This window comes from Halichoeres trimaculatus, unplaced genomic scaffold (assembly GCF_033239565.1).
Source record: "Halichoeres trimaculatus isolate MK-OKI-2021-1 unplaced genomic scaffold, fHalTri1.1 fHalTri1_scaffold_17, whole genome shotgun sequence".
Taxonomy (NCBI): Eukaryota; Metazoa; Chordata; class Actinopteri; order Labriformes; family Labridae; genus Halichoeres; species Halichoeres trimaculatus.
The window spans coordinates 15749286-15774200 of NW_027437195.1; the positions used below are offsets into that span (position 1 = coordinate 15749286).

At 41.9% G+C, this 24915-nt stretch overlaps 1 protein-coding gene across 1 annotated transcript; it reads right to left on the bottom strand.

Moving 5' to 3' along the window:
• Positions 1-6217: 6217 nt before the first annotated feature.
• LOC141806949 (synapse differentiation-inducing gene protein 1-like) lies at positions 6218-24210 on the bottom strand. The gene is made up of 4 exons (XM_074692682.1): positions 23613-24210; positions 21415-21884; positions 15197-15334; positions 6218-7067 (listed from the first exon to the last, which is right to left on the bottom strand). Exons 2-4 carry the CDS (start codon positions 21838-21840, stop codon positions 6909-6911), a joined length of 723 nt encoding a protein of 240 aa, XP_074548783.1. The 5' UTR covers positions 21841-21884; positions 23613-24210; the 3' UTR covers positions 6218-6908.
• Positions 24211-24915: the final 705 nt, after the last annotated feature.

Below are 24915 nucleotides of genomic sequence, written 5' to 3' on the forward strand. Positions count from 1 at the left end.
GCAGACACAGACACTGACACGTGTGTAAATACCCGCAATTGAGCAAGAATATTTCTGAAAAAGTTTTCTTTTTTTTTTTCTTTTTTTAGGGAAATCCTGCAGGCTCTACCTTTAAACATACACACGATACCATCTGAACAGATACCACTTTGTCTATAGGGGGCGCCAAAATTGACACAAACAGAAGCAATTTTAATACACAGTCATTGTGTGGAACATAAGAAACAGCAGAAGGACACAGAAACTTGAAGCTAAAGCTCACTTTTTTTTTTAATTGCACTGTTTGTTTGTTTTTGGTTATTGAATAAAGTAATTGCACATTAGATATCTCACTCATATCCTGCAGGTCAGTTGGTAATGGACAATACTATGCAGTGTTACAAAGTTCTCAACTCTCCAAATGCCAATGGAACCAATGAGAAAATACTCCACTATGAGCAAAAGGCCAGAATGCATAACTTTTTAGACTATTCAAACTAACATTGAAGTAGGATAGAGGGTTTTCATACATAGTTTGATTTGCATCAAGTTTGCTGGATTACATCAATTACAATTTCCGTTTTTATGTAAATATGTGTCAAATAGAGACATTTGCATCTTAAAACTAGTTTGATTGAAACCAAAGCTTCATGTTTCTATAAACTGGTTGTTCTAGAAAGTTCCTCAAAAGAATGGGCACATAAGGGGCTAAATTACAGCTATTGTATATTCAGGCTCATTTCATTGTGCATATGTATTAATTAATAAAGATTTTGAGGGTTTCATTTCATAAATTGATGCTCCAGTGAGGGTGAATTAATTAAATTAAGTCTCACTGATCCTTTGTTGAATACTCAGGAAACATTCATCTTATTCATTCTGCACTGACTCATGCATTGATTCATCATCACTGTACATTAGTGTAGTGTTAATGTGTACATTGTATTTACCTTCAGTGCAAAGGGTTTTGGAAAATAGCACTTAATCTGCATAATGAAATGCCCCCTGTGGCTGATACCTTTTTCTAATTCAATTATTACATACTGAATATAGGGTCATTGATAGATCAGTAGGTTTTAACTGCAGTGGAGCTAGTTTATAGTTAGATTAGACCTATGGTTATATCCCAAAATAAATTTGAAGGGTCATGACAGGAAAGAAGAGAAGAAGTACACACTTTGGTATTCACATTTTGAATTTGACCTTTCAGTTAAATATTGAAGAGTTTCACCTCTCAGCCTCAAACTGTTATGTAAATGAACAACTTATAGAGATATGGGATGCAGGGTCAAGAGCTAAGGAGCAAAAAGAGACATTATTTCTCTCCAAAAGCAGTCAAGAGGCAGATAATGGAAGTACTTCAACAAAGTAAATGTGCACAGAAATGCTGCAGTCTAAGTCTTAAATAGTTTGCTTCTTCCATTTCCTAAACATGATAAAATCCTTCCAGGGTGTGAAAGCAAAAAAGAGGATCTTTTTTATGAAGATGATTTGCTTCGTTTTAATGAGGACGCCAGATGAACAGAAGTACTGGGGGATTCCTGATGTGAATGTTGTTCTTGTTGTTAGATAAAGAGCTCTATTTCATCTTTTTATGACAAAAAAACTGTGGACTTGGCTCTGTATGAGGTAGAATATCTAAAACTCCTGTTTTATTGAAGTGCAGAGTAACTACTTCATTATTCTCATTATTTTCCACATCTGTATTCCAGCTAGTGAATTCTCAGAGTGAAGAAGACACAAGTTTGGCACCATCCATTGCCAGAGACATCATTTGTGCTGCTGTTGACCTAGAAATTGTCCCCGCAATAATCAAATATACATTAAACGTATCCGTCTGCTTGTGAAAAGATCTCTGGATGAACTTCAAACAGCATCCAAGTGTCTGTAATCTTCCAAATGAACTGTGTGGTTCTTGTTAAAGATGTGTCACACAATACAGAGCCAAGAGCCTTTCCACTTACACACTGTAACCGCCGTTTCCCTTCTCTCCTCCTCCGTATTCTCCCATTGTGGTCCCAGCCGAGGCTTTTCAAATGTCTGCTGAATCTTATTTTCAAGTTCTCTTTCACAAGGAAAATGTTTCCAGGATTTTCTGTCTGTAAAATGTCAGTAACACTAAAGCTAACACCACGTCTAGACTGATAGCTTCCCTTCAAGGAAATCCTTGTTTGTAGTGGCATGGTACAATCTGAAGATGCTTTTTAAGCGTCTATTGTTCAGGAGCAGAGTGGTGACAGGTACTTTATCAAACCAATGACAAAAATCTAAAAATGCCTTTTAGTCGCATGCACAGTCAAGAGCATCATGCTTCTTATTAATGCAGCACTCTGCTCTAATGTCTTTTCGTCTTTGCACTCTCTTTCAGGATCTTATCTATTTGTTTTCATCCCATTCATCATGTTTTTCTGTATAAATGTCTTTTTTAAGCTCCCTTTGGAGACCCATACATTTCCTCTCTGTCATTTCTTGGATTTGTCAGAGGCATGACTTTGCAAACCTTCACAAAAAAGAGCATCCTTTAATTTCAGCGCATTACACACAGAAATAAACCACAGATTTATAATCCCTTCAAAACACAGACCTTTTTGCATACTGTAATATCAACATCAAGCTTTGTAAAATATTCAAGGAAAATTTGGCTCAAGTTTATCCAACCTGCTGCTGCCTCTTGGAAAGTTTTTATTCATGTGGGGGTGGATGACTAATGAAACCAGTTGCTTGTGGTGGTCTGAGCTTGCTATGGATGCTGTGAGTGAGTGAAGGAGCGAGCAGGCGTGGGTGAAGCTTCCTATCTATTGAGGGAGAGAAAACACAGCAGCTCTGCACTCACTCGCAGAGTGAGCCCACTTCAGCTCCCCATACAGCTCCCATTGATGAGAGCGCCACTTTTCGCCCCCGTCTCCCCCATCGAGCTGTGTATCATGCATTAGATGCTTGTAGAGAAGCTGCAGAAGAGAAAATGGACAAATATAGGACAGGTCAGGTTTTGATAGCTTTACTGAAAAACACACCTTCCATATGCAACTTGTATCCTGGTACAGAAAACGAAAAGGTTTATATGTGAGAAGTGATGCTAGGCAAGCTATCTGAAAACAGGTTGCTCCAGTCTGTAGCTGACTATAACTTTTCCGTCATAATGTGCTTCAGTGGTACAAGAACAGACAGAAATCATCACTGTTTCTCAAGGTTATGTGGAAACGTTCACAGCTGTGGGGAACAAAACAGGTCTAAGATTGGTTTTCTGCTATAAAAAAGCTTGCTAGCTTAGCGCAAAGATCAAGTTACATCATTTTAGAATCACATCTGACTGATGTTGTGTTTGTTTAACTGTAAAATAACTGGAAAACCAACTATGCTAGCAATTTTACATGATGTTAAATTGCTGATAGCCGATGCTATGTTTGTATTAGCTAATTGTTTCTTTGACAGGAAGAGTAGCTAGCTAACCAGCTATGCTAGCAAGCATGTAATTGAAACAGAGATTGACTAATGTGACGTAGATATTATTTGGGTCTTTAAAGGTAAGCTAGTTAGCAAACAAGCTATGCTAGCAATACAACTGATGTTGTGTAAACATTATCTATCTCTCTAACAAACAAGTTAGTAAACCAGCTTATCTATAAAGACAATTATAAAAGGAGACTTTTGCAAACTAGTGACAGGTCATTGTCTGCCTCAGCCTTAGCTAAATGTTAGCATAGATTGTAAACATAGGGAACTACACTCTTATTACTGGTCACTTTTTGGTTGCTAATTGAAGAAGCTAAAGATCTTATGGAGCATTACAGACCTAACACTTACAAATCCAGCAGATTGATTTGATAAACAATGCATGATCCTCTCCTGATTAAACTCTGCAGCCAATCAGAATAAGGTATCTAGACCATGCTACAAGTAAGTGTTGGTGGAAGTCATTTTCTGTTTCTTCAACTTACTGAGAGATCAGTGCTGTCTCTAAGTTGGACCTGAAGTGGCTTAGGTTACCACGGCTCTGGAGACTAATATTCAGGTTGTTTGGCAGGTGAGTAAAGAGAAGTGGACATGCAGGATGGTTCATCTGAGTCCTGCAGGGAAATAAAGTGCTGCTCTCATTTGCTCTGACTTTAGAAAGTAGACATTGTCTCTGACACTTACAGCCCCCTGGCAGCTAAAGTCACCTCGAGGCGACACAATGAGTGAGAGCAAAAAGACAGTTTGGACTCATGCCAGTTACAGCAGAGGATTGTGTCCAAAACAGCACATCGTCAATACAGCCCCCTGTGAGTGACAACATGCGTTGACAGGCTTCTGTTACCATACAATCCATGTCTTGTTTAGTGGTTTCTAACCTTTATTGTCTGATTTTTCCTGACAGCCCATCAGCTGTGCAATTAATGCTCCATCGACCCAGCCATCAAAGAGAATTCTCACAGTTAGGACCACAAACTAGATGGACTCAACAATAACACAGTATGTGAGTGAATCTATCATTGATCAGACCGTCAGTTCATAATCTCTGGTTGCTACTGTCTTGCAGAGGTTACTTTGCACGCTGTATTATTGCTGCTGAATGTTTTCAAATATTTCAAGCTATTTCATAAAGGAAACTATCTTTATGGTTTATTTTAACCTTAAGTTGGTCCATCTTTCTTTCCCAGGTTTAGATATATCATACCAGTCCTGTCTCCAGACTAAATATTTACCTACTGTTATTTGTCCAAGCCTCAACACCGACTATAACATGTCCTGGTCAATAATTTAAAATCAACCACTTTAAGCTCAAGAATGAGCTTTCAACTAGAAGTGCTATTGTTTTAGATAACTATCTCAAATGCTGCTTCATTACTTATCAATAGTTATTTTAATTCTTATTCCAGACATGCAAACAGTTAACCGACTGAAATTTATACTGATGCCTCTTCATGATCTACAAAAGTAAGGGGTCCATCAATGTGTCTGCTGTTATAGCTTATTACTTTATGTGAATAATCTCAGACAGTTTTCCATCAGCTCTGCTTTTTGTTTTAAGAGTTTGTTCAACTGTTTATTAAGGATGGTGCCGCTGTATCATTAGTCCAGGGGTGTCCAAACTTTTTCAGATAGGAGTACATGAGCTGAAAATGACCCAGAGCCAGCAGCTCTTACTGGCATACGAACATGATGAACATAATGCTTTGTTGATTGCTGTTTTTTTTAGTGATTTCTGAAAAAAAAAATCAGACGTAGGTGACATCAAGCATATTTGTGTCATCATTACAGATTTCAGAATCAAACCTCACCTGTCCTTAAATTGTCTCTTGGTTTTAGATGATAAGTCTTCAGTTTTCTGCAGTGCTTTGTGCCACGTGAACATCAGCAAACTCTGCTTCTTCTTGAAGAAAACATTCTCAGTCAGGCGGTAATATAGGGAAACTATTTCAAAGTCGCTGTTTTTTTTATGTCAGGACCAGGATCTGGATTTTTTCATGATTGTTTTTCATTAAAATTTTAGACTATTTTGACTTGCAAACAACATTTTAAGCTCAAAATATTTCTTTTCCCGCATGTTAAACATTTTTTCCGAAACATTTTTAGCTATTTCTGCACCCTTTCATATTTCAATGTAGTTTTGTATCCTTTAATGTGTGTGGAGTTTTTTTTAATTCTTAGTGTTAATGAAGCGCATTTTCACATCATGATGAACACATTCATTTAATGATGTCAGCTGTTAGAGTCCTTGAGCATCTTCAGAATGTACAGATGACAGGGTTGTCAACATCTATTGATCCTAAATGTATACAGAGACAGTTTGTTGCTTATTTCAAAATACATACCTAGCTAGCTACCAGTATTTCACTGTCCTTGCTGTATTTGAAAGTTTAGACTCATCACAAATTGTTATTTTTGAACGCTGCTCTTACTCTTCATCAAATAAAAGGGGGCCATGGTTTAGTTAATTTCAAAGATCAGTACCTTTATGCACCAAGGCTAGAATCTCATCACAACAGTTCCATGTTTATCTCCTGAACCTGTTGCTCTTTGATGCATCCTCACTTCGTCATCCCTCATTTCCTTTCTCTCTTTAGCTGCACGATGAAACAAAAGCATGTAGGGGCCAAAACTGTGTCTTTATTTTGGTTTATTTGTTGTTATTACATGATAATGCTTGGTGAACATAAAGAAAAGGCTCCAAAAAATAAAATAAAATAAAATAAAATAAAATAAAATAAAAAGAATTAGTGACTCACTGAGGAGAACACAAGGTTTTTTAAAATTTATTTTTACAGCTGTAAATAATATTTAAACAGAGGTGAAAAAAACAAGACGATAAGGACAAGGCAGTAAATGTCTCGTCATTCATGCCAAACGTATTTATTGATTTTGTTTACAGTACACAATAAACATGGGTCACTGTCCTATCAATTGTTCTTGAAATGTGTGTACAGTTTGGGAATGACCTTTGACCTCTGTTCTGTCACTGGATCAATATCAGGTGACCTCCTTGAATAAACCCTCTGGTAGTCTGTTTCCCCACGAAATTAATTTACAAAGTGGACAATACACAATCTGTTATAGCATTGACAGAGAGAACAGCTACTATTAAGGGAAAATAAAACTGCTGTCAACGACTACAGCAAAAGGTAGGTAGTTCTTCATTTTAATGAGCAGAGTCTTTTCATGTAAGTACAGCACAGTCTTTGTGGGAGAGCAGTCATCTTTCTCTGCACTGTCTGCTCTCTCTTATTGTGGTGGTGGAATACCTCTGTGGGAGTGTTTCAGCCCAGAAATAAAGATTCAGTCAGATCGATATGCAGTCCAAGTGATGCTCCATCCACTCATCTCCAGTCTCTGGTTCCTTTTCTTTTCACAGACAGCCCCCGCTTTCAAGACAGCTGAAGAGATATTTTCAACCCAGTCTTTTCCTTTCCTCTGATCCTCGCCTCGTCTTCCTCTCTCCACTCCTGGTGCTATACATGTCCAGGTTTGGACAAGTAGGCTATGAGGGCCACCACCACTCCCACGTACATCCCCGTCCCCACAGTGATGGATAGAGCAGCCAGGAACAGGGCTCTTCTGGAGCTCATTCCCGCTCTGGAGAAGTCTCCCTTAGAGATGGCCTTGCCAGTCTGACACAGAAAGAGAAAAAAAGCAGAGAGTGGAATAAGCTGGTGTGTTACTCATCAGTTCTGAGTGTATGAGTAGGTGTTATGCCACAGTTAAAAGAGAGAAAATAAGAAACGCTCTCAGGGAGCCATTAGTAACCATGGCAATTAGGTCATTATACCTCTGCTGACAGTGACAAATGTGTTGTTTGGGTGTTTGGGTTTCCTATCAAAAAATGAGCCTGGCCTTTATGTTAGGGGTCAGTCAGTTTGTATTGTTGCATTTGACCTTTGTTTATTTGTTTATCAGAAACCCCACTACTAAGCCGTATATTTTGTCAGTGTTCAATTTTGTCATTGTTAATTACATACATGCCTGCAGTGTTATATTTTTTGTTTAAGTGTAGACGTGGTTGCATTATTACACCAGCAGGTGGCGCCTGCGCTCAGGTTAAACAGAAACTATAGAAAAGCTGCAGAAGAAGACTGTTGTTGTGTTTTTGGAGTTGATGCTTGACGGTAACGGAGAGAGCATGAGCACCGTAGCATATACTCAGCAGCTAAATGAAGACACTGCAGGGAGGATACAAGGGAAAAACTGTTCTGTGAAAGTGCTGAAATAAAGTTGCACGAGTAAAGCATCTAGAAGTGTCCTCCTGTGTCCGTGGCTGCAACATATCTGGCGAGCCAGCCAGGAGAGAAGTTCGAAAGGAGCAGCGGCCGCCATTACCCGACGCCGTTGAGGTAAAGAACTTTTCTCCTACAACGAACCTAGAACCAACGAAATAAAAGGACAATCAAGAAAAAAAAACGGAGTAAACAACAATTAAAGTGAAAATGGATGATCTAGAGATTCTTCTTGACCGCACCAGTACAACGCTTTGTCAACTAAGCGGAGACCGGATTTTGGAAGTATGTAAATACCTGAAGTGCATTAAAGAGGATGGAGCTGCCGCCAATAAAAGTAGGAGAGCACTCATAAAGACGGTGGAAAGTTTTTTGGATGATGTTGAACGTAAAGCAGAACCTGAAGAAGCACTGCGCACCGTAAAAGGACTGTTAACCTTTATGGAAGGCACAATGGCAGAAAGCAGCGCCAGGACAGAGCGGGAAGTTGACGACGCGGCTGAGATGAAAGGGAAATACTTGGAGCTTCAGCAGTCCCGTAAAGCCCTAGATGAAGAGATAAGGTGCATTGGGGAAAAGTTGAACATTCTAGGTATGCCTGCAGTCAGTCCTGTCTCAGAACCGCTCCCTGCTAAGCTTCCAGAAGTGACCATTCGTCGAGAGTTCAGGATCTGTGGTCAGATCGGCGAGGGAGGGCAGCGTGACAAGCTGTCTTTCACCAACCTCATGCACCAGATAGAGAATGGACTTCGCAAGGGTCATGGTGAGTCTGAGGTCATAGAAGCAGTGATAAAAGCCATAAGCCCAGGCTTGAAGCTGCGTGATATGCTTGAAATAAAGACTGATTTGACTCTGTCTCAGCTAAAAATAATATTAAAGGGACATTACAAAGAAGATGACACATCAGATCTGTACCAGAAGCTTATCAGCATCTCACAAGAACCAAAAGAGTCAGCCCAAGACTTTCTGTTCAGAGCTATTGAGCTAAAAGACAGACTCATTTTTGCATCCAAGGACAGAGAGTCAGAGGAATACTACAGTCCTGACCTGGTTAAGAAGAAGTTTCTTAGATCAGTTGGAACAGGACTACTCAGTGACAACATAAAATACCAGATAAAGCCACTACTAGACAACCCAGATGTGACTGATGAAACTCTGATTAAAAAAATAACCGAAGCAGCTAACCTCGAGGCAGAGAGACTCAACAAGTTGAAGAGGAGCAGCACAAAAACTCCAAGAGTGAGTGAGCTACAGACAGTCAACAGCACTTGGGACACCCCACCAGGCCCCATGTCATGTAAAAGCTCAAAACCTGAAAAGAATAACACCGAACTTCTCACAGAGAAAAATAAGGCAGCTCATCTCCCCCCAGAGCCTGAAGTGCACTCCTTAGTGAAAGAACTCCAGTCAGAGGTGGCTGAAATGAAACGTTTGATGCTTGCTTCTTTAACCACAGGAAAGTTACAACACACCAAGCGGACAACAGAGACCAAGGACAATCGTAAGAGAGGCTGCAGAACCTGTCAGGAAAAAGGAGAAGGAGAAAACTGCAGTCACTGCTTCAAGTGTGGTCAGGTGGGTCACGTCTCCAGAGGGTGCAGAGCTCCAGGGCTGTCGCAGGGAAACTTCAGAGGGCCACTGCCAAGGGACCGGCAGTGACCCAGTCTCCATCACCAGAGTCCCGCTACTGTCACTACTGTCTGCAGGGGGAGTGCACAGAAAGGAAACTCCACACATGTGCTGGTTGCTCAGCTACAACATACTGCTCCAAGACATGTCAGAAGCGCCAGTGGAAAGAACACAAACCCCTGTGCAAAGCAGTCAGCCAAGTTGAGCAACACCTTATTGAGAAGGAGAAACAAAAGCACACGCAGCCACAGACATCCAAATTTGACCATCTCTCAACAAAACAAGGTAAAAGACTGATCAAGCTAATAGGTAAAAGGAAAATGGTGAAATGCACATTTAATGAGGTGCCAGTTACAGCACTCTGGGACACAGGTGCTCAAGCAACAGTAATAAATGACAAGTGGCGAGCAGAGCACTTACCTGACAGCTCCATAAGACCCATAGAAGAACTGTTAGGGCCAGAGCCATTACATGGACTTGCAGCCAATCAGACTAATATACCATTTATGGGATGGGTACCTGTAGAGTTTAAACTCAGGGGAACAGAAGCTTCGAGTGTTGACCTGCTAGTCCCAGTGCTGGTTTCCAGTGATCCTAATGTGGCAAAAGACCCTATCATTGGCTTTAATATCATAGAGGAAGTGATCAATGAACAACTTAAACAGCAGAAGGGTGCTTCAAGTGATATTGCCATAGAGATGATCAGTGGGGCTTTTGATATTGACTGTTGTGCTGCCAAGACTTTTGTACAGCTGATCCACACCAGCAGATCAAGAAGTGAGGACACAATTGTAAGGACAGGCAAAAAGAAAGTCATCATACACCCAGGTGAGGTCACCACAGTCAAATGTCGAGCACTCACACAGACAGAAGAGGATATGGTTATGCTGTTTTGCCCCAATACAAACACAGACTTCCCAGAGGGTTTGCATATCCAAGAAGTACTGTTTACAATGAAAAGAGGTAACTCAGCCACCATCCCAGTCTCTGTGATTAACACCTCGAGACATAATATCACACTGAGCCCACGAGTTACCTTAGGACACATAGAAAGTGTCAAAGCTGTGTACCCAGCTCCTGTCCAGCCTGTAACCAAAGCAGAGAAACCCCCAAGTCCACAAGCAGGCCCAAAAAGAGACCCTGACTGCTTCAGTACAACAGAGCCTGCCACCAACTGCTGTGAGGTGTGGGACCCACCCGTGGCAGTAGACCACTTAACCAGTGAGCAACAGACACTGGTAAGGGGGATGCTGAGAGAAGAATGTAAAGCTTTTGCTCGAGATGCAGATGATGTTGGCTGCATACCTTCGCTCCGCATGCACATCACCTTGAAAGACCAAACCCCGGTCCAAAAGACTTATATCAGCGTCCCAAAGCCACTACAGCAGGAGGTCAAAGAGTATCTGCAAGATTTAATCAACAGGGGCTGGATCACTAAGTCAAAATCACCCTACTCATCACCTATCGTGTGTGTGAGAAAAAAATCAGGAGAACTGAGACTGTGTGTGGACTATCGTGAACTGAACCGGAGATCAGTACCTGACAGACACCCCATTCCCAGAATCCAAGACATGTTGGACAGTCTCACTGGGAGTGCATGGTTTTCTGTTTTAGACCAAGGCAAAGCATACCATCAAGGCTTTGTAGATGAAGAAAGTCAGCCTCTCACTGCCTTTATCACTCCATGGGGCCTCTATCAATGGGTTAGGATCCCCTTTGGCTTAAGTTCAGCACCTGCTGAATTTCAGAGAAGTATGGAGGAGTGTCTGTGGGGTCTACGTGATGACATCTGTTTACCTTACCTTGATGACAACTTAGTTCACAGTAAGTCCTTTGAAGACCATGTGCAACATGTCAGAACAGTGTTGAGACGATATCAGCAACATGGAGTCAAACTTACACCAAAAAAATGTGAACTGTTTAAGTCACAGGTGAAATTTCTGGGCAGGATTGTGTCAAAGGCAGGTCATTGCATGGATCCAGCAGAAGTTGCCCCTGTACAAGCACTGAAGGAGAGACACCCTAGCACTGTGGGAGAAGTTAGACAGATTCTGGGCTTTTTGTCATATTACAGATCATACATTCAGAACTTTTCCACCATAGCAAAACCCTTGTATGAACTGCTAGCAGCCCCACCTACTACTGACAACACTTCTCAAAGGAGGTCGACAACATCTAAGGGAGGAAAACTGAAGAGGAAGAAACAAGTGCACATGTCTTCAGCCACACCTGTAATATGGACTGACAACCATCATGAGGTTCTGTGTTTTCTTGTAGATAAGCTCTCCAGTCCTCCTATCCTCAGCTACCCTGATCTGAATGCTCCATTTATACTCCACACCGACGCCTCGCAAGCAGGACTTGGAGCAGTGCTGTACCAGCGGCAGGATGGCAAGCTTCGGGTGGTAGCCTATGGGTCAAGAACTCTCACCCCTCCAGAGAAAAATTATCATCTCCACTCTGGTAAGCTGGAGTTTCTAGCACTTAAATGGGCCATCTGTGAGCGCTTTAGGCATTATCTGTTTCATGCCCCTTTCTTTACAGTATATACAGACAATAACCCACTCACATATGTGTTAACAACCGCAAAGCTAAATGCAGTGGGGCAGAGATGGGTCGCTGAGTTGGCAGATTTTAATTTCACGATTAAGTACAGGCCAGGCAAATCAAATGCCGATGCAGACATTTTGTCAAGACTACCAGTTGAGTTTGAAGACTACATGAGCCAGTGCACCCAGTCATTCTGTCAGGAAGCTGTAAGGGCCACAGAGCAGGGCATCCACATGCAGCGGGAGGACAGAAGCCCATTGCTGAGTCCAGTGTTGTTCAGCACCCTCCAAGAACACATAGAGACAGAACACCTGCTTGACACAGTTCAGCCAATAGTGAGAGATGAGATCAAAACAGCTCAACAACAGGACCCTGTGATAGGCAAAATCTATGATTTAAAAATGAAAAACAAAAGACCAGTGGTGAGGGAGCTGAAAGATGAGATCCCTGAAGTAAAAGCTCTGGCTAGAGAGTGGAGCAAGCTTGAGATTAAGCCAGATGGAACAATGTACAGGAAAACTCAAACAAGAAGTCAACTCGTGCTTCCAGAGGTGTATCACCCCCTTGTATATGAAGAACTGCATCAGAAAATGGGCCACATGGGCACAGAAAGGACATTGAATCTGATAAGAGATCGTTTCTTCTGGCCAAAAATGCAAAGAGATGTAGAGCATTTTGTGACCAATGTGTGTGAGTGCCTAAAGAAAAGAAAACCCAACAGACAGACACGCGCTCCTATGATGAGTATCGAAACCACCCATCCATTCCAACTTGTCTCAGTTGACTTCTTGCACCTGGAGGAATGCAGAGGGGGCTATGAGTACATCCTTGTGGTGATGGATCATTACACGCGTTTTGCCCAAGCTTATGCAACAACAAACAAATCAGCTAAAACAGTGGCAGACAAACTGTTCAATGATTTCTGTCTAAAGTTTGGTTTTCCAGAAAAACTACACCACGATCTGGGAGGAGAGTTTGAGAACAGACTGCTGCATCATTTAAAAGCGTTGTCAGGTGTCCGTGGCTCTCATACAACTCCATTCCATCCTCAAGGAAATGGGCAGACAGAAAGATTCAACAAGACACTTCTCTCCATGTTAAGAACTCTCACAGAAGAGCAGAAAAGCGACTGGAAAAGTCACCTTCCCAAGGTCATTCATGCTTATAACAGCACTGTGAGTGAGGCAACAGGCTACTCGCCTTTCTTTCTTCTTTTTGGCAGACCACCTAGACTGTCAGTGGACCTTCTGTTTGGTGTGGAGAACAAGGACTGTTCGGGCCCTCATCAGGACTATGTTAAACAGTGGGGACAGAGGATGTCTGAAGCCTACAACATCGCATCCAAACATGCCTCTAACTCAGCTCAGAGAGGAAAAAGACAGTATGACAAAAAAATGTGGGGTCCTGTGCTGGAGGTGGGCAGTCGTGTCCTTGTGAAAAATGTTGAAAAAGGGGGACCAGGAAAAATTCGCTCCTACTGGGAAGACAACATTTATGTAATCAAAAGTCAAAAAGGAGAGAACAGTCCAGTGTTTGAGTTGGAGCCCGAAAACGGCCAAGGTAGAAGAAGGATACTGCACAGAAATATGTTGTTTCCTTGTGAGTTCCTACCAGCAACAGCTGAGAGCAGTCAGGCCCCAACAATAACCAGAGCAAAGAAAAAAGGCAAAACAAAGAGAAACCTTGAAACCAAATGCATGCAAGAGGATGTGGGGGATGACTCGGATGAAGATTTTCCTGCTGTCACCTTCACATGGTCTTCAACCAAGTCACCAAGGTCATCTGCACTCGACCCTACAGCTCAGGAGTTCTACCCACAGGATGAGGGTGCTGTTCTGGATCTACAGGAGTCGCTCCAGTCTGCAGAGGAGGAGCAAGAGGACCAGGTCCCTTCCCCAGCATCAGAGGAGAGCGCAGAGGTCGGAGCCGCAGCAGACTCTGGCAGTTCAGGAGATGAGGTTGACGAGGCAGAGCAGAGAGCTCGGTATCCATGGAGACAGAAGAAGCAACCCAGAATGCTGACGTATGATACTCTTGGTCAGCCAAGTTTTGCAGAAAGAACTGTAGCTGACTGTGAGGTAGCTGTTAAAGGTTACTGGCGGCCTTGGTGAAGGGAAACTAGACTAGTATGTAAGACTGTTATACCTTAATGCCTTTTGTGGATTTTGTACATGTAGACCACAAAGGACTGATGGCCGAATGTGTGGTTGATGGAGATGTGTCTATGAAATTCTAAAGAAAAAAATGACTCATCGAAAGGTACAAACTCATGGTTGTTGTAATATTAGTATATTATGCTAATTTGAGGGCACATGGACTGATAATATCAGGAGTATACTTAGCTGCAGTGCACGGTAGTCTAAGTTCTAAGTTCAAAGTGTAGACTTTGATAAGCCCTGTCTTTTGGTTTGATTACAATTGTCCATGATTTAACTGTTTAAGGTAAAGAAAGGTACAATTAAAATGTCGGGACGACAATTTTAAAGTGGGGGAGAGTGTTAGGGGTCAGTCAGTTTGTATTGTTGCATTCGACCTTTGTTTATTTGTTTATCAGAAACCCCACTACTAAGCCGTATATTTTGTCAGTGTTCAATTTTGTCATTGTTAATTACATACATGCCTGCAGTGTTATATTTTTTGTTTAAGTGTAGACGTGGTTGCATTATTACACCAGCAGGTGGCGCCTGCGCTCAGGTTAAACAGAAACTATAGAAAAGCTGCAGAAGAAGACTGTTGTTGTGTTTTTGGAGTTGATGCTTGACGGTAACGGAGAGAGCATGAGCACCGTAGCATATACTCAGCAGCTAAATGAAGACACTGCAGGGAGGATACAAGGGAAAAACTGTTCTGTGAAAGTGCTGAAATAAAGTTGCACGAGTAAAGCATCTAGAAGTGTCCTCCTGTGTCCGTGGCTGCAACATTTATTCATTCTTTTGACACATTATTTGCTCTTCTGTATAATTGTCTCTGCAATTACTGTGGAAGATATCGCCAAAGCACTCGGATACGCTGCGCTTTGAGGTTGTGAGGCTGAATGTGACAAACTTGGAGTGTATTACAAATGAGGTCTCAGCTCAGAGGAAAAAATAGCATGAAGCCAGCGCTCTGCTCAGACAGAACTCATTCACCATCAGAACCTCAGTGTTGATGGTTTCCTTCTTAAAGAGCCTGAGGTGAGACGAACACAATGAATTTGCGTAGTCAACCACCTGAAACAACTGCGAGGAGGGTCACAGGCTGGAAAATGGGCTGCAGTAGCACTTGTGTAAGTGCCTACGCTTGCTGACCTTAAGTAGAACGAACTGTAATCTGAGTTAATGACAGGATCGAGCTCCGTGGGTCTTTACCTTGTGAGAGTAGTAAAAGGCAACGATGCCCAAGGGCCAGAAGCAGCAGAGCATGGAGAAGATGGCGAGGCCCAGGTAGTCCCGAGGGGGCAGCACGATAAAGTTGTCCTCGCTTTCACTGTCACTGGAGCTGTCACTCTGGAAGATAGCAGGTTTATGGAGATAAGGAGTCAGACAAGGACAGAATCCTGATCTCTTAGCATGCAATAAATGATTGTTATCATGGCATAATCATGAAACCGACAAATCAAAGAAGCCTTAACCCCTTACTGCCTGAATTAATGAACAATTATAAAAATAGATTGTTTTTATGTGTTTTTGCATTCTTACAGATGTTAAATTAAGTGGAGATTGTAAGTTTGAGTATAGTACAGACAATAGTTATAACTAAGTCATATTATATATAGACATGAGCAGTTCATCCCCTGACCAATATATTGTGATGGAGTGGATCTGATACAATCTTTGGTTGGTGTAGAATATTAATCAATGGGTAATAATTAGATACAAAGGTCATTTCAGCTGCATTAAGACCTGACAGGGTATGTCACAAATTTGTGACAACAGACAACGAGGGGTTAACTATCACAATAAATACCATTACCATACCATACCATAGACAAGTAATGCGTTCATATTACCTACTACATGTAATGGCAAGGCTTTCACACCATGCAGCCGCTTTGATCTAAGCTAGCTTTTGGCTACCCTTGGTAAAAGGTTGCCAATTTAGCAATTTTCATTTTTTTAGATGTAGACAAAACATAAATGCTTTTTTTTACACACTTTATTCTTTTTCAGCCCCCCTTTAAAAAAAAAAATAAAAAAAAATAGTCTAAGTCCAGCCCCCAAAATTACCATCCTTAAGCTCATGTTCTCATTGTCCAAATTGGATAAGTTAGCGTGACGTAATGTCATGCTTCCATGATGCCATTGCTGGTATACTAAGGTATAGAGAGTGCATTACACACAGATAAATATGGTCACATTGAAGAATGCTTCTCTAAGTCTACTAGTAACTCCAAGAAACTTAAAAATCCTTCTCTAAGCAGATTTTAAAAAAGTAAGACCTGCTCTCTATCACCAAACTATAAGCTACCGAGGTTTGGACTCTGAGCTTCTTACATTAACAGCAGTAAATAATGCAAAACGTCAGGTATTAAACTGTTGCCCAGGGGTTTGTGACATGCAGACAAATATTTGAATGAATGTGAGGAAGAGGTGCCTCTTTGTGTAACAATGGAGAGCAATGCTTGTGCTTTAACAGACTGGATCTTATTGATTTTGAATGTCTGATGTCTAATGCTAACATTTAGCTTTGTCTCTGATGAAAACAAAAGATGCACTTGTCTGACTTTTGCAATCGATCATATATTTTTGGCTCGTTATTGTCATCAAAGGAAACAAAGGTCACTGACAAACATTTATCGTCATAATTTTAGGAGACAAATCGAATACTTCAGTTACAAAGGAAAAAAAACAACAAATTTTTGGCATCAGGAAGAAAATGATGCAAACACATGCATTTTGTGAAACACGACGAAACAAAATGTGGAATTTATTATCAAATATATATTGTATTATTATTCGTTATTTAAAAGCTTAGAAAGAGACGTTTATATCTACAAAAGAGCAGGTTCCCTTACACAGAGACCACCTTGTTTCTATGGTAGCACAGAATAAACTAGAGACGTTAGAAACGTTGTAATATGAGGACAAAGTAGAGTGGGGCTGATGTGCACAAAGGAAACAAACGGAGCATCATTCTTATCATCGCAGGAATTTCCTGTCCTGTAAAGCCACATTTGCTTCACTTACGGGAGAGGTGTTTCAATGTAGAATCTTAGTGCTAGATATGGCTGAATATTTCACCTTTAAAATTTCTGAACAGCACACTTTTGCAACACTAAAAGATTGTTATCACAAATCTGATATTCCAGTCTAGTATGCATCTTGGTTGCTTTCTTCACATCTACAAAATAAGCAAAAAGGTAAAAACACTGATCTTAACATTAACACCTTAGAAGAATGCTGATGGATGGTAGTCGTGTGTGTTTTAGACATCTTCACATAGGTGGAGTTAGTAGAACCCTACCAGGACAGTCTATGTACCCTGTTCTGCCACCACCCTGAAAAGGATGTGCTCAGCCAGCCAGAGAGGATTTGGTGCTTCTGTCAACATCCATGAGCGGCCTGACAGATAACACAGGATTAACGGATTGTCCCATCATTGCACGTTGACAGGGGAAACAGCAAGAAGAAGTGTCGTTTATGTGCTAAATTGCTTCTGCAGCAGGCGAGACCTCCACCATCCCTATCGTCTCTCATGGATGCAAGCGTTCAACAAGCTCCTGGCCCTGTGCTCCAGTACTGAAACTCAGAGCCACAAGGGCGAAGTGGGCTAATGAATGAAAAATTCAAACGCCCCTTGGATACACTGACGCATGGTGCCTGCAGCTAGGATGGCGATGTGACTGCACGGATGACCTTTGAGAGAACGCCGCCTGGCTTCTCTCAGCATCCCAGACATGGAGTGGATGTTTGTCTAAATAAATAGCCGCAAGAAGGAGCAGGATTCATTTGTTACTCTGGCTGCCTGTAGGGATCAATCAAAGTGAGGAAAGAGACGGCACATAATCGAAATCGATATGTAAGGCAGGGACTGAACCAACCATTTTAGAGGTAATTAAAGAACAGTCAGCGGGGTGCACAGAGAAACGAACCATATATGTTCACTGATTTAGCTTCTAATCCTATCTACATTTACTAAGCCATGCAATCCAATGTAATTATCTTGATCTATTTCAGAATCATTATGTGTAGAAACCGTTTTCAGTCGCAGAAAAGAGTGAAGGACAGCAAAGCTATGCCATCCAAACAATTTCCAAAGCTACCTTGGCCGAAGATTATGAAGCGCCCTGTTATCTGCTTTATGAGCCACGTCCACCTGGACAGCAGGGTGTGATCCATCAAAAACAGCAGCTGGTCATAACCACATAATCTGACATCAGATGAATAAACCTGTAGGGAACAAACAGCAGTAATCTCCTTTCATCTTTGCAGCAGGACCTGATAGCAGCTCTGAGTGATTGGTGCATTGGGTGCTACTGACAGCGGCCCTGACACCCAGTCTGGCTGACTGGGAACACACTTCTAGTCTGGTCTGAAGCCAGATCCCCTGCTCCTTTAATAACCCTGTCACTGCTCTCTCCCAGGCCTCATTAAAGCCTGGGTTCACCAGTCGACTCATGAGCAGGGCATCCGTAGAGTAGACTCCAGCATCCTGTTAGTCCATGCTGTCACTGTGGAATCATCCTCACACTCTTGTTAATTTGTTACCTGCAATTTATTTTTTTTCTCTCTCACACAGATGTCAAAGATCTGCTGGAAAAAAAAGTGGAGTTACATTTTGGAGTTGTGCTGCTCGAGGGCATGTCCAGACTTGTTTGACTTGGCTGCCCTGACAGAAGTCTTGACATCTGTGCAGATAGCGTGAAGTGTGGGGGCTAAAGTAACAAGGTTGGTTAGCATTTAGCATGAGAGGGGTTTTAAGCCTGTTATGCAACAAGGCGATGTCTGCTGTCTTATGTCCTACAAAAGCAAATAAGACCACCAGCATGAAGGTTGACTACTTCCTCACAGTCATTCCTAACGTCTGAAAATGTTGCCAAGGTATAAGTGTCAGTTAGAGCCTGGTTTGAAATGACCCGAATGTAATTAAAAAAAAAGAGAGGGGGGGCTGCTTGGTGGTGCAACAGTTTATGCTGCTGCCTCACAGCAAGTAGTGCATGTGTGTTCTCTCCAGGTACTCCAGCTTCCTCCCACAGTCCAAAAACATGCTCACTAATTGGTGATTTTAAATTGCCCCTAGGTGTGAGTGTGCATGTGTAAAAGCTGTCTATCTCTATGTGTCAGCCCTGTGATTGATTGCGGCCAGTCCAGGGTGTACCCCGCCTCTCACCCTAAGACAGCTGGGATAGGCTCCAGCCACCAGTGACCCTGAACAGGATGAGCTGTAGAAAACTAAGCGGCAACCTCTGGTCTAAGAATATGAGACAAAGCTGAAGTGCTAAATTCTGCTGTTTCTCCAGTGTCCACTTGAGGCTGGGTCTGGAAGTACAGGAAGTCACATACACACCAAGCCAAAAGAAGCTGTTTTCAAAGCAGAAATTAACCTATTTACAGCCTGGTTCAAAAAACGTCTCCTGTCTGAGTTGCTAATTTTACTATCAGCACACGCTGTATGGGGAGGTGAATTTGTTTCTAACTCAGCTGTTTGCCCAATCAGAGGCACAGCTCAGGTCATGTGACTGACAGGCGCCCTATGGCTGTATGCAAAGCCCTTGCCACTACCAATATGGCCGCCATAGCCAATGTGTTTCATTTTCCGTTTCAGAAACAAACGGGTGGCGTCATGGAGACTACGTCTATGTTTTTATAAAGTCTATGTAGAAAATGAATGAATGAATGAAAACCCAGAACGTAATAACTGGTCGCTAATGTAACAACAGTGCTGAGCCCATAATAATAAAAATAACAACAACAACAATAATAATAATAATAATAAACAATAATATCACCAAAAAAATTTCAAACGAGTGATACATTTGACTTTTAAAAGACAACAGAATGAAATTATTTGTTGAAAGTCCCCGACAGGAGCTTTAATCTGTCATTAAAACTCCTGTCATGAACAACAGGCTTGCTTTGATTTTGGCACCCCCTGAAGTCAAAACAGTGACTCTTGCTAATGTAAGAGTAGTTTTATGATGAAGAGCCTCACCCTGCTGCCTTTGACAGTCAAATTTTGCCCTTGCTGTGAATCTTTGCTCTTGAAAATATAAACAGAGGCTGGTCCTCTATCACGCTGTTAATGACCTTGTGTGACACCCTGTGGGCACAAACATTTAAATGACGGTACAGAAATAATCAATTTTGCTGCAGGTAGTCTTGTTTGTCATTGTGGGTTGTTTTCAGCCTGTTTCATAACCTGCTATTAATTTTTCACGGAAGCTTTAAAGTGTTTTACACCTGTTTCAGTCATGGTAATTTTTAACTCTTATTGTTGAAGACAATTATTCTAGACTAACACAATATAGTCTCAAAACTAACAGACAATATGAAATAAAATCCTCTCTTCCTATTGGCACAGAATTGTAAAGTGATTATGTTTTTGGAATTCTGGGTTATGAAACTTGTCTGCTGATATGGGGAAACATCAGACTAGTGTGTCTTCATACAGCTCTGCTAGTCTTCACTTTTTTAAGATTGCATCTGTGTGTCTAAAAATAGGCTCAAAAGTCACAGAGACACAAGAATGAAAAGTAAAGAAACCCAGGTGCTTTGCAGAAACTCTCATATTGCAACAGGAAACCTGAGCACCGTTCACATCAGATCCATTCCCTCTTTCAATTTGATGTGGAATAACTCTAGCTCCAGGCTCACCTGCTCTGACAGACCCTGCATCAGCTCAGCCTTGCCTAATGCCCTCACAGCACGGCATCACTTATCGCATTAATGACAGTCGCCACCACGTCTCTATCTATCTGCTGGGCCTTCAAGTGACAAGTGCTGGCGCGATCATCAGCCCGAGAGCTTGCTATACTTCTTCCGCTGCCAACTCTCAGCCTTCTGTGTTTCAGATAAGTTCTGGATGAAATTAGGTTTTTAACACTTTTTTAAAAGACTCTTCTTCTATCAAGGTTTCTGGGCCGTAAAACAACAGTAAGCTTTGGTAGATGATCCTAGATGTGTCACTCTCTTAGGATGTATTTATAAAACAAAAGCGAGTAATGGATTTCAGAGACTGCAGTAATTTGACCATTAAGAGAACAGAGTGAGAAGTGAGCGTGAATCATGTTGGCACTCTATTAAAATGAAATAATAAGCTTCTCTGTACACTCCATGACTCACTTCCTGCTGAAAGGTGGCTCTGACAGTTACGAGTAAGTGCTATAACGCCTTTCTGTTCATAAAGACACTCAGTATTCTAGTCATCCCATCAGAGTCTGCCAAATGACTCTAACTTTTATGATCTTTTCTTTAATGTGTGTAGTTAGAGTAATGTTCCCTTATAGCTGGAGCAGAAGTCAAGTCAAGTCTTTGGTAGGACCTTTAAGCAAAACGCCCTTTAATCTGCACACAATCACCACTACAAGCGTGACAAACCAACCCGTTCCATAAGATGCATTCATTTTTCCTAAAGTGTGACTTCTGACCTCGTACTCAGGACCCTGCTCATCCTCCACATCGTACGACACCGTCTGGATCTTCGTGTCCTTCTCTCCCTGCGAGCTGTCCAGGTTGTTTTCTGTGGAAACTGCGTCCACCACCGCATCCTTTCCTTCTGTGAACGTGGTCTCAAAGCTCTCACTCTTTGAGTCCTTGCTGTGCAGACTCACGTCATCCTTGTACAGAATAAAGTTTGGCCTGTAGAAAGCTTCTACAGCCAGGTGCAGAGATGTGGCATCCAGGTACTGTTGAGTCTTATGCTTGCCATTAGTCCCGGTGTAGTAGTACCCAATGAGGCTGTCCTGGTAAGGCTGGCTTGGGTAGTCGCACTGGTAACCCTGGTAGTCGTTGTGCACCACTTGTTTGCTGGTTTTGTCGAGCAGAGGGTTCTGGAGCTCGCTGAGGCTCTCCATGATGAAAGGTTCAAACGTCTAAGGGATCAGAGGGTCTCTGGTAGCTGAAAGTACATGTGGAGTACAATCACAATAAAATTTGTATAAACAGAATAAACAGTAAATGAGGGGAGCTGTATCAGACCCAAGGAGGAGTTTTTGCTCAGAAGTAGGACCCAGTGCTGTGGACATGAAATTTCATCCTACTTAGCGATTAGCATTCATCTCACAAGCCAGTCTGAGCCAGAAAATCACCATCTGCTGTATGTTCAACTGTTGCATCTCACACCTCCAGATCCATACAAACACACGGGGGAAACATCCTCCACACGTCTCAGCAGCCTATATTAAAAACCAGAGAAAGTGTGGCAGGTGGTGTTTCTTTTTGTACTGCATACCAATCGCTTTGAGGGTTTGTGATCCGGCCTCCCTGATTCTAGCTGACGCCTTCAAATACATCTGAAGATTGTGACAACAACATGATCAGAAAGTTGAACATAAAGGTGGACAGTGAATCTCCTTGCCTTGTACAAGAGGGATGCCAAAATATTTGACAGAAGCTGACATCTTACTCATTAACCAACCCTTGCAAACCAAACCTTGTTAAATATGTTTAAATGAAAATAGAGGAAAGGCAACTTTAATAAAACATATTTGCTTATTTTTCTTTTGAGGCCAGCAACACCTTCTTTAAAGTTGGGATTTATTCATCAAGCATGTTGAATTCATACTTGAACCTTTGCCCCATATGTTACCATGGAGGAACAAGGTGTTCTGCAGCTCTAGTTTTTTTTGGTTTCACTTTAGGAGATCTGCTATGTCACCAATTTTTATATATGAGCAGAAACAACACAACTGAACTTTCAGAGAGGCCATAAGGCACTTCTCTCCAGTATATCCAACTCTGGGTGAACAAATATGCTGTTTTGTTTTGAGGTCCATGGAAGCATAGCCAAAGTGCACATATGAGACATTTGCAAATTTTATTTTGGTAATCAAGTGTTAAATCAATGTTTTTCATTTGGAAGTATATTTGTGAGAAATGAGCCCCCTTTAAAAATGATCTTCACACCTAGAGAAATCAAGAATCATAGGAATCTGGATGTGTAATGCTTTCTTGGGCTACAGTGAAGAAATATAACTCTTTATGGACTTTTGGCCTGTGTGACCCTCAGGGAACAGAGGCTGGTGCGGCGCTCGAAGTCCCAGAACACTTCGGAGCTGAGAGGCGTGAAGAAAGTGGGCCAGGCACTGTATCTGTCTGAGCCCACTCACAGCCAAGACCCAGGCTCATATCTCCAAAACAGACCTGCGGTCTACATCCCCACATACCTCTGGGGCTGAGCCATTCTCCAGATAACAGGGAATTCCATTACACACTACATTACACTACAAAAACCACATCTCATAAGCACAAATAATTAATCTGACAAGAGAGGATGTGCACTTAGCGCACACTGTGCTCTGACTCCACAATTATTAATGAACAGGAGCACGTACAACACTCAGCTCTCTTTTACCTTCTCTTTTTCATTTCTTTTTTAACAGCCAATTCATAAAAACCACCATCTTTCTACCACATAAAAAGACGCTGTATTTTTATTGTGATGGCATTGCGCCTTCTTTTACAACACAAAACACTCCAAAAAAATCTGTCGCCAATTCTTGACTTATAGAAAATGCTCGTGTTTGATCATTTGCATTTAACGAGATCTGATGTAGATCCCAGAATCACAACAATAAAGCATCATTTCGGGAAGCAGTAGCTAAAATTTCCTATAAAAACATCTTACCTGTAGTGTGAAATCCCCCCGCAGCTTTGCTCAGCATCGTTCCTCAGCGCAAACTGACTCCGTGTTCACGGACTGACGCTCCTTCCTTCCTCACCTTATCAGATATCCTGGCTCATCATGTAGGCTAACATATGGCATCCGTGGAAAAGGAAGTTATTCTGCGCGCTGGAGGGGAACGGACTTTGCTCGCGGAGCTCTGCTCGCCATGGCACCGCTGCTGCGTCTGACAGGTAGATTTTACGCACAGTGTGGCACCGAGCTCAAGCTCCAAACAACTCCGACAGAAGCTCGGCGGATTTCAGCTCACTGATTGGATGTGTGAGGCGCGCTGTAAAGCCTAATATCGACCACGCACTTGACATTTCCAAACTTTCCTCGGCTTACTCGGGCGCCTTTCTCCAGCCTGGTGTCTCATATGCTGGCTGTGGTTTTACGCCCCCTCCTGATGTTGTATTATCTTGTGTCGTTGCATAAGCAGAGAGTCTTCGTAAAGAGGTTGGGTGCGTCCTGACAGAGCTACTGTTTTGGATCACATGAGCCAGCATTCCTCAAACTCATTTGGTTCCTGAAATAATCGCATCGCTTGTATAACTCGCACCACCGAAATGCAGTTTAAGTGTTATTCCTCCCCACTGAGAACGCCCACTACCTGTACACAACACTGCACAAAACTTCACAGACCATTTTTCACACAGCTCTCATTCCGCTGCATGAGTTAAGGATTCCCCTTCCTCCCATCATTTCAGCTGTTATTATAAAAAATATGCACCCATTTACCTTAATTTCCTTATCCCTGTAGCAATCTGCGTGTCTCTGGATTGATTCCAAAAATAACTCAGGAATGAGCCACTATTAAATTCATTGCACATTTATATTTGATTAATATTTCAGGCAAATCTCATGCATTTCTCATGAGCCTGCCAATTTAGTTGTGTCTTTAACCCCCCTCTCTATTAAGCTGCTTATGATTTCCACGCCACAATTTATCACTGTAAACATTGTTTACATAACATTAATATGGATGTTTCCCCATGCAGGCAAATCAGCAACATAATAGATCCCACTCAGAAAACTAAGCCTCGTTTATTTATATCCCACTGGAGAATGATCATGATGTAACTACAGTATTTACACTGTTTCCATCTGTGCTTTGGATGGATGTAAAACACCGATATCAGCACCTATCAGAGGCTGTAAAGCCCTGCCAAGAACTAAAAGACTGATATACAGCCTCTGAGCTCTGGACACATATCTTATTCAGAGGGAGCACTCTGTTCCACAGGCTCATAAAAATGTCTGGAGT